The sequence below is a fragment of the Scylla paramamosain genome, chromosome 12 (genome assembly GCF_035594125.1).
Source record: "Scylla paramamosain isolate STU-SP2022 chromosome 12, ASM3559412v1, whole genome shotgun sequence".
In the NCBI taxonomy this organism is placed as follows: domain Eukaryota; kingdom Metazoa; phylum Arthropoda; class Malacostraca; order Decapoda; family Portunidae; genus Scylla; species Scylla paramamosain.
The window spans coordinates 6,672,501-6,682,500 of NC_087162.1; the positions used below are offsets into that span (position 1 = coordinate 6,672,501).

General features: G+C 41.8%; 1 protein-coding gene and 1 long non-coding RNA gene across 2 annotated transcripts in view; one reads left to right on the top strand and one right to left on the bottom strand.

The window, feature by feature from the left end:
* The window catches only part of LOC135105631 (carbonic anhydrase-related protein 10-like), a 105,890-nt gene that overhangs the window by 72,404 nt on the left and 23,486 nt on the right, over positions 1-10,000 (bottom strand). Inside the window, exon 2 of the mRNA XM_064013981.1 lies at positions 4,824-4,879. Coding sequence (XP_063870051.1) covers positions 4,824-4,879 — 56 coding nt within the window. The remainder of the gene's footprint in view (positions 1-4,823; positions 4,880-10,000) is intronic.
* LOC135105633 (uncharacterized) overlaps positions 1-10,000 on the top strand; it is a 113,973-nt gene that overhangs the window by 48,951 nt on the left and 55,022 nt on the right. The gene's annotated exons all lie outside the window — the stretch shown is intronic.

Here is a 10,000-nt window from a genome sequence, read left to right on the forward strand (position 1 = left end):
GTGAGGTTTTGTTTCTCTTGTCACTTGGCTGAGGTGGTAGTGTGGTCAGTGTATTATTTTTGCTTGCGTGGTCATAGTGATGTGCCAGGTTCTCTTGGTGAGGTGGTGGTGGTGATGGTGTATGGTTGTGCTGGTGTAGTATGGGTATGAGGTGGTGGTGGTGGTGGTGGTGGTGATGGTGGTGTGTGACAGGTTGTTGTGGCGGTGCAGGAGGGGAATGACAAGTGCTTCTGGTTAAGTCCTCAGTCAGGCTCGCTGGGTGCATCTGTGCTTCCGTTGCTATGGTGCATAAAGCAGTCACTCAATCAGCCAAACAGTTCCGCCTCTCTTCTTCCCTTTCTTGTCTTCCTCTATTTAACCTCTACTTTTTCCTCACTTTCTTTTCACTAATGGATGGAATGTGCAAAAGAATCAGATGTTTATTTAACTGGAACACACGACTTCTTTTTTTTGAACAACAAATAATTTACTAGACTTGATGCAAAGGTCTCTGAACGAGTACCGCTGCAAATCATTCCTATAAATGCAAGGCTACCGTCCATAATGTTGGTGACAAGTGTAGAGACGAGGGATAAATGTTTGCACCTTTACCCTTAACATTCCTCACGCTCTAATTACCTGCTCATTAGCATATTGAGGCCTTTTACCATTCAATTTCTGTGGGATAAACTAATGAAAGAGGTTCAATATGATCACAGTATTTCCCGCGGTCGACTGACTAATTGGATTACACATCTGATCAGCCAAGCGCGGTGCAGTTCATTTAGATTTTTACATCCAGACCTAAGTGTATTATATTCCCTAAACTCCTTAGCATTGTTCTTTATTAAGCAAGTAACGCGTATTCGGCGCTTTTCATCTAATGCATTCAGTATTTCAACGCCTTTTTTCTCGATTTTACTTGCAGTTTCAAACCCTGGTGTATTTTACTTCTTTACCATCTTATATTGCTCTGTATTAAGCGACTTGTACATAACACACTTTTCTTCCTTTTGTACTAAGAGTTTGTATGCCTCTTATCTCCATTTTACTTGAAACCTGAAGTGTATCATACTTCCTAAGCTTTTCTCAGTATTGTTCTTTATTAACCAAGTAGAACATATTGAACATTTCCTGCTTCCTTTCTGTTGTCTGTATTTACTCCATTTAATTTCATCTGGATTCAGAGTAAAAGCGTTGTTCTTTATGAAACGAGTAACACATATTGGGAATTTTCTCCCTCCTGTATTCACTTCCCACGCCTTTTTATTTCATTTGGGTTCATACTCGTAACGAAAGACAATCTCGTATTCAGGAAAGGACTGCGCGGTGATGGTAAACAAGTGGCGAGAAATGTGGTCCAATTAAAGACTGTGGAAGCGAAGCCTGTGCAGCATTAACGTGCCGCCGCTCACTGGAGACCCGCGTGTGCTTAGTGACTTTTGACGGCGCCTCAAGAGTTAGTGAAGTGCTTAACTGGCGGAAGCGAGAAGAGGAAAGGGAAGTGTCACCCTCAGCAGAGGAAGGAAGAAGAAGAGGAGGAGGAGGAGGAGGAGGAGGAGGAGGAGGAGGAGGAGGAAGAGGAGGAGGAGGAGGCATTACTTCTATAGCAGTATTGAAAGACGTAAACCTCAGTCAGAGAGAGAGAGAGAGAGAGAGAGAGAGAGAGAGAGAGAGAGAGAGAGAGAGAGAGAGAGAGAGAGAGAGAGAGAAAGAGAGAGAGAAATTGTGTTGGGGGAGCCAGAAAAAAAAAAAAAAAAGGTCCAGTAAGAGTGGAGTAGAGGAAGAAAAGAGGGACAGATTTTTAGTGGCAGCAGGTGAAGGAGTCAGTGAGCTAAAGACTGAAAGAACCCAGGTACAGCAGGAGTGGAAATGGAGAGGCCAATAAATACAGAGAGAGAGAGAGAGAGAGAGAGAGAGAGAGAGAGAGAGAGAGAGAGAGAGAGAGAGAGAGAGAGAGAGAGAGAGAACCAGTAAGAGGAGAACTAGAGAACTTGTATGTATATCTCTCAAACGTAACGTGGGGACCAACAAAGAACACACAACTTAATCTACAGGTAAAGAGAGAGAGAGAGAGAGAGAGAGAGAGAGAGAGAGAGAGAGAGAGAGAGAGAGAGAGAGAGAGAGAGAGAGGGGGGGTCTCGACGATAAATAAGACAAGATCTCTGGATTACCCTGAAGAAGGAGAGATTGAGGCGGCGATAAAGAGAGACACATCGCAGTGGCACGCGTCCGCCGGGGTAGAGGAAAAATTAATGGAGCCCAAGGATGGAGTAGGTGTGGTGCGCGGGGGAGGAGGCGGGATTGAAGGGCGCTTGTGTGGAGGAGCACCAGGAGCACGAGGAGGAGGTTGAGGTGGAGAAGATGAGAAGGAAAGGGAGGGTACAAGGAGAACATGAAAGAAAACAAGGAGAAAGGCAAGGGGAGGAAGACGTTGGTTGGAGAGAGAGAGAGAGAGAGAGAGAGAGAGAGAGAGAGAGAGAGAGAGAGAGAGAGAGAGAGAGAGAGAGAGAAATATAATATCTAAACATACAGAAACAAACATACATACATACATACATAAAAAACATACATAGGCAAACAGATATAAAGGAAATAAACTAAACACAAACACACACACACACACACACACACACACACACACACACACACACACACACACACACACACACACACACACACACGTACGTGCATTATCCTATTAAGTCCTGTATTAAACTCGTTCAATAAATTCCCAAAGGGTTTAATATTAATGGGCAAACGGAAAAATACCTGGATAAATAAAGCGATAAGGGGAAACAAAAACGATCAACACGGATGAGGAGACATATTTTCACCCCTTACAGCATACGAGCAAAACGGAAAATGAAAAATAAAAACTTTAGCTTAAAAAAAAAGAGAGGAGGGAAAAAAGAGGGCGGGGGGAGCAGTGCGCCCGACAAATTAAATTGAGTCTGAAAGCTAGTGTCGAGGCCACGCGTGCGGCGCAACAAATGTAATTAATAGCGGGAACAGGGCGAAAGTACACCTGTAATGTAATAGTAGCAACGAACTGAACACAAACAGCGAGCACTATATATATGTAAAGAGAGAAAGAGAAACAGAGAGGGTGAGTGTGGGGGCGTGTAATAAAGGCACAGATAGAAAGAGCGAACGAGGGCGGCACACGACTGACTGGCGGGTGAGTCAGCGAGGGAGGGAGGGGGGAGGGAGGCAATGTCTGGGTGAGAGTGTAAATGAGCGTGAATGAATGACAGAGAGAGAGAGAGAGAGAGAGAGAGAGAGAGAGAGAGAGAGAGAGAGAGAGAGAGAGAGAGAGAGAGAGAAGGTATGACAATGGATTAAAGTGAGTGAGTGAGTTAAAAGTGACGGGATAGAGGGAGCGAAAGTGAGTAGAGAGTGTGTTAATGGTCATAGAGTGTGAGATGATGGCCAGAGAGAGAGAGAGAGAGAGAGAGAGAGAGAGAGAGAGAGAGAGAGAGAGAGAGAGAGAGAGAGAGAGAGAAATGTAATAACAGGATGGTGAGCAGACCGTAACAGGTAGTGCAGTGAGTAAGCGAAGAAATAAATTTATGGGAGCGAGAGAAAAGTAAAGAGAGAAGAACGGAAGAATGAAAGAGAAAAAAAAATGTGTGTAGAATGAAAATAACTGGAGTAAGATTGTTGTTTTAAATGTTTTTCTTTGTCACACTTGCCACTCTTCAGTAACAAGATGTAAGGGATTTTATTTACATACCAGTATTATTTTTATAAGGAAAACACGGAGTAAGTGAACTGTACAGTGAAGAATCCAAATAATTAGAAGTGTGGTCTATGGAAGCCTTGTTAAGCTGGGTTTGACTATATGAAGTTAAGTTAGATTAGATCAGGTTGGATTAAGTTATACTTGGTTATGTTGTTTGGTTAGGTTTGGTTAGGTTAGGTTAGGTTAAGTTTGATTAGCTTTTGTTGTTGGCTAAGTTAGGTTAGGTTAGGTTAGGTTAAGTTTGGTTAGGTTAAGTTTGGTTAGGTTAGGTTAAATTTGGTTAGGTTAGGTTAGGTTAAGTTTGCTTAGGTTAGGTTAAGTTTGATTAGGTTAAGTTAGATTTGGTTAGGTTAGGTTAAATTTGGTTAGGTTAGGTTAGGTTAAGTTTGGTTAGGTTAAGTTAAATTTGGTTAGGTTAGGTTAGGTTAAGTTTGGTTAGGTTAGGTTAAGTTTGGTTAGGTTAGGTTAAGTTTGGTTAGGTTAGGTTGAATTTGGTTAGGTTAGGTTAAGTTTGGTTAGGTTAGGTTAAGTTTGGTTAGGTTAGGTTAAGTTTGGTTAGGTTAGGTTGAATTTGGTTAGGTTAGGTTAAGTTTGGTTAGGTTAGGTTAAGTTTGGTTAGGTTAAGTTGAATTTGGTTAGATTAGGTAGGTTAAATTAGATTAGGTTTGGTAAAGTTACCGTAGATGTGTGGCAATATGGTTTGTTACTTGTTAGGTTTAGTTAGGTTACGTTTAGTTAAGTTAGAAGTGTAATAGTTTGATTTATTACTTGTTAGGTTAGGTTTGGTTAGATTAGGATAGATTTAGTTAGGTTTGGTTTAGTTAAATGTGTAGTAATTTGGTTTCTTATTTGTTATATTAGGTTAGGTTAGATTACGAGTATATTAAGTTTAGTTAAGTTATATATGTTGGTATTAGTTTGGTGTGTTATATGTTAGGTTAGGTTAAATTAGATGGATATATAGCAATTTGGTTTGTTATTTGTTAGGCTAGGTTAAATTGGATGGGTATATAACAGTTTGGTTTGTTATCTGTTAGGTCAAGTTAAATTAAATGGGTATATTTGTTTGTTTGTGTTTACGTGTTTACATCTTGCTTACCTGAGATTCCATCATAGGTCCACCACTTGTGCCAGTCCCAGCTGACACCCAGTCCACCTGTAACGGATCAACACCATATTAGTATTCATAGCTTTGGCCCGCCATTAATATCATCAGGCACCGTCATTACTGCATTCCTCTCTGCCCTAATGAATGGTATCTTTAATTTCCCCGCCCGTGGAAAGGGATCTACAGTACGTGATTAAATTGTACAGTACGTAATTTGACTATCACCATTATCATCACCATCATCATTATCATTATCATTATCATCACCATTATCATCATTATTGTCACTTCAGTTTTAGTTTACTATTTTTTCCATGAAGAGGGATCCTAGTTCGTGATCTTAGTTCCCATCGTCATCATCATCATCATCATCATCATCATCATCATCATCATCATCATTATTATCATCGTAATCGTAATATTCGTCATCGTTATCACCACCACCACCACCACCACCATTACCATTACCATTACAACACCCTCTAATTTTCCAGTTACCTTATCTTAAATTCCTCGATCTTGAAAAGTATTCCTTGTTATTCAATTATGTAACGTAGACACGAAGATTTAGAGGGGGAGGCACGTACATAACATACGTCACCCTACTGGTTGCGTGCTGTAAGGGTGACGAGAAATGTCCAAGGGTCGAGCAATAGCAACTCCATTATTGAAACCCCCGTCCCTCCCAAGAACCAGAGTGAAATATGCAGAAGGCAATCCATGTTATTCATTCCTTTTGCCTTTGCTTGTTACACTGATGCCTTGTGCTGGGAAAATTGCGTAAAATCGCCATTGTAGTGTAGTTCTGTGGTGGTGGTGGTGGTGGTGGTGGTGGTAGCAATACACCAGCACCAGCAGCAACTCAGAGCTTCCTGAAATTGTTCCCATTCATTTTCTTTACACTTTTCATGATCCTCCATCCTTCCTTCTTTCCTTCCTCCTCTTTGGGTCGGTCTCGTGTTCCCTCCTCCTACGCAGTTCTCGTATTATTCCTCCTCCTCCTCCTATTCCACTACCATCAACGCTACCAACTCCACTTCTTCCTCTTCCTCCTTCTCCTCTTCCTCATACGCCGCTTCCGCCGCCTCCTCTTTCACCACCACCACCACCACCATCACTACTTCTCCGGTGCAGGTAAAGTAAACAATATCCCGTTTTCTTTGAGTCAACTGGCGGCAACTTCCGGGGTATCGGCGCCTTTTGTCACGAGATATAGCAAATGTGATCCTTTTTTCTTTTTTTTTCATTTAAGCTGCAAGAGGATTTAGGCAGCCAATATAACACGGGAAATGAAAGGTTAATCTAGGCATTACTATCAGCACGGGACTCGTAACACACACTCTGGGGATTAAGTCTCACTTCTGCGCGATGATATTATACCTGGCTCATGGATGACTTCACAGCGAGCGTGCGTGTGTTAATGAGAGGATAAGATTGTATTGATAGTTCAGATTGAGTGAGTTTTTTTTTTTTTTTTTTTTTTTTTTTGTGTGTGTGTGTGTGTGTGTGTGTGTGTGTGTGTGTGTGTGTGTGAGGGAAGGGAGGAAAGGAACACGATATTTCTGTATTTCAACTATTTCTTTACACCTTTTTCTTTTATTTTTGTTTCCTGTACGTTACTTTTTTTCATTTTCATTGTGTTTTTCTTTTCTTCATTAAATTTCGCTTTTTTTTCTTTTTCACTGGACTTTTTAGTTTGTTTCCCTTTTCATTGATTTTTATTTTCATCTTCCTTTTCACTGATTTTATTTTTCGTCTTTCTTTTCATTATTTTACTTTCCAATAATTCTTCCTTCCTATCTCTCTCTCTCTCTCTCTCTCTCTCTCTCTCTCTCTCTCTCTCTCTCTCTGGAAAAATTGTCTATAATTACATAGAAATTCAGACCACACACACACACACACACACACACACACACACACACACACACACACACACACACACACACACACACACACACGGCTTGCTGGTGCTGTTGCCGTGCCGCGCGCCTCGTCCTCGTCGCAGCACACTTGCCATCACACGCTTGCATTGTACAGGGAGCGGCCAGGATTAATTTCTGGGACTCACTAAATAGTTAACCTGCACGAGTGACTTTGCCAGCAGTTTGTTCTCTCTTGGAATATTATTAGGATAAAAAAAAAAAAAGAGAGATTATATGTGTATGTGTTGGTTGTTATGTTTCAGGCAACTTATTACGTTTTCATTGGTGACTTTGTTTATTATATGGAGGGTTCTTGTTCTTGGATTTTTATGAGTGTGAAAAGGAAAGTATTCTGTATTTTATGCCTTTGTTCATTGTTATGTTTCAGCCCATTACATTTTTATCTGTGCGTATTAGATGTTCTTTTGTTCAGGTGATACGTAATATGTCATTAATTTACGCATTAATATTGATTTTCTTTGTTTTCTGGGTTACATGTATTTCTTGATGATGATTCAGCCCATCACATTTTTATCAGTGGCTATGGAGGCTCTTGTGTGGAGGTAATATCTAATAATATGCCATTAATGTACCAATTAACATCAATTTTCCTTCTATTAATTTTCCTGCCGATGTCCCTTTCATATTGTCCCGTAAGAGGTGTTAACGAGTTTTTTTTTCATACTCACTATTTTCGAGGGATGTTCAGGTCCCTGATGAAGCTTAATTATACACAATCAATGTTCAGCAACACACGCACACACTCAATAGCCTTCACGTCAGGAAAGACAGAGGAAAAAAAATCATAGCAAATTACGCCAGGATAAAAACAAAACATAAACCAGCAAATCCGTTCAGATGATGCAAAAAAAAATGCTGCTAGAAAAACGGCATATCACATTTTACCTTAGCCTTTTATAAAACAAAACTCCGGAGTAATCTTTCTGTTCGAGATTATAAAGTATACATTAATAGACAAATACGTAGGAAAAAAAAAGAAAAAAAACCACTCGTACTGTTTCATCTATTAACTGTTTATGTTTTTATTCGTAAATGGGAATATAATAGGTAGCAAAAAAAAAAAAAATAAAATAAAAAAAATCAACGAAAGTGTAGTAAATAAAAAAAAAATTGAAAAGTGTATACCCATTGTGGTGAAATTGAGGACAGCGCGGCGCCATGTCCCTCACGGCGCACACTTCCGGGACTGATGTGAGTCTGTCGCCGATATTCCGCGGCTAAAAAAGTCGATGGTTCAGGCGGTGTCGCTGTAATGATGTCATGATCCCTACCGCCACCCCCCACCAACCCCCTTTCTCTCTCTCTCTCTCTCTCTCTCTCTCTCTCTCTCTCTCTCTCTCTCTCTCTCTCTCTCTCTCTCTCTCTCTCTCTCTCTCTCTCTCTCGGGTCGTGTTGTTATTGTTGTTGTTGTTGTTGTTGTTGTTGTTGGTGGTGGTGGTGGTGGTGGTGGTGGTGGTGGTAGTGGTAGTAGTAGTAGTAGTAACAGTAGTAGTAGTAGTAGTAGTAGTAGTAGTAGTAGTAGTAGTATTAGCAACATCAGCATCATAACCACCACCGTCAACACCACAACCACCACCACCACCACCACCACCACCACCACCACCAATACCACCACTGTAGCAATGTAGTTTCATCTTTTTCCCTTGCATGAAAATATAATATTCTCTCCCTTTTTTCACTCACATATTCGACTCTGTGAGCTTTTAGGAAAATATTGTTACATGCATCCTCTCGAGAACCGACCCACCCAACTCCGGCCTGCGCATCCTTCCCGTAAACTTAATAATCTTGCAAATTTGTAGAGGAAAAACCATTCTTTACGAAAACAAACAAACGGAGAACACACACACAATCTCCCTTTGGAATACTTGAACATTACTCAACACTTGATTGCTTTATTTTTTTTATTTTTCTTTCTTTTTTTTTTTTTTTTTTTACACGTTACCATTTTTGTTATAACCGTTGTGTGTTGCTCCCGCTAATTTCCTTTTCGTAACCGAGGGACACTTAAGTATTGCAGCGATCTGTTATCCGCGCGGCCGCCGAGGACTGAGTAAGTGCGCCAGGAAACTGGTGAAATAAGACACAGCGTGAAATGGGGAAGCTAAATTTTTCGCTTGGCGTTATAAGTGAGGAGAGTAATGCATCACCAGCCAACGCTAATGACTTGTCCGTGGTGGTGGCGGTTCTGGTGGTGGTGGTGGCGGTGCTGGCGGTGGTTAGCGATGGATGGGGAAGAGAATAGAGAAAAAAAAGTTATCTATATTCAAAGAGAGACAGAAACCGAGGCTCACACACACACACACACACACACACACACACACACACACACACACACACACACACACACACACACACACACACACTTCAACAAGCAACTGAGGGAGCCTGAGAACCTAATAACAAGATCAACATGCATCGACTGTACGTCATTCCTCCTCCTCCTTCTCCTCCTCCTCCTCCTCCTCCTCCTCTTCCTCCTCCGACGCGCTTATAAACAACGAGAGAGAGAGAGAGAGAGAGAGAGAGAGAGAGAGAGAGAGAGAGAGAGAGAGAGAGAGAGAGAGAGAGAGAATCAACACTCAACACACCTGCAACATCGTCTCCAATCTCTCCTCCTACCCCTTCCACCATCACCACCACCACCACCGTCACCACCGCCGCCGCCGCCGCCACAGCCGCATCTTCCTCCTGATCGCTTACTATATTCAAACAGCATAATAGGACAAGGGGGCTGGAAATGGCTCGGGGAAATGAAGAAATGAAATCAGCGACCGGACAGTGTGATGCAAATTACACAGACGCATCTAGCTGGCGAATCTTCCTTCCTTCTTTCCTTCCTTCCTTCCTTTCCTTCCTTCCCTTCTCCTCTCCCTTCCTTGAATAAACGTCCAGCAAATTATTCTCGCCATATTCCCCCCATCACAAGTTGAATTAATATGAGCCATCCAGAGAGATAAGTATTCTCCTCCTGCTTCTCCTCTTCCTCCTCCTCCTACTCCTCCTCCTCCTTGCCAGCCTTATCACCCTCCCACATGAGAGATCGCGCTCCCCTCTCATCTCTCTTCTTATTTTCAATTACACCGCATCTCTAAGCCATTATCTCTTGATTTATCTGAAGGAATTCTTGTCTCTCTCCTCCTCTCGGTTCCTGGCGGTGGTTTGCTTTCTCTGGTCGTCTGGCGCCTGATGAATCCCCTGCTTTCTCTCTCTCTCTCTCTCTCT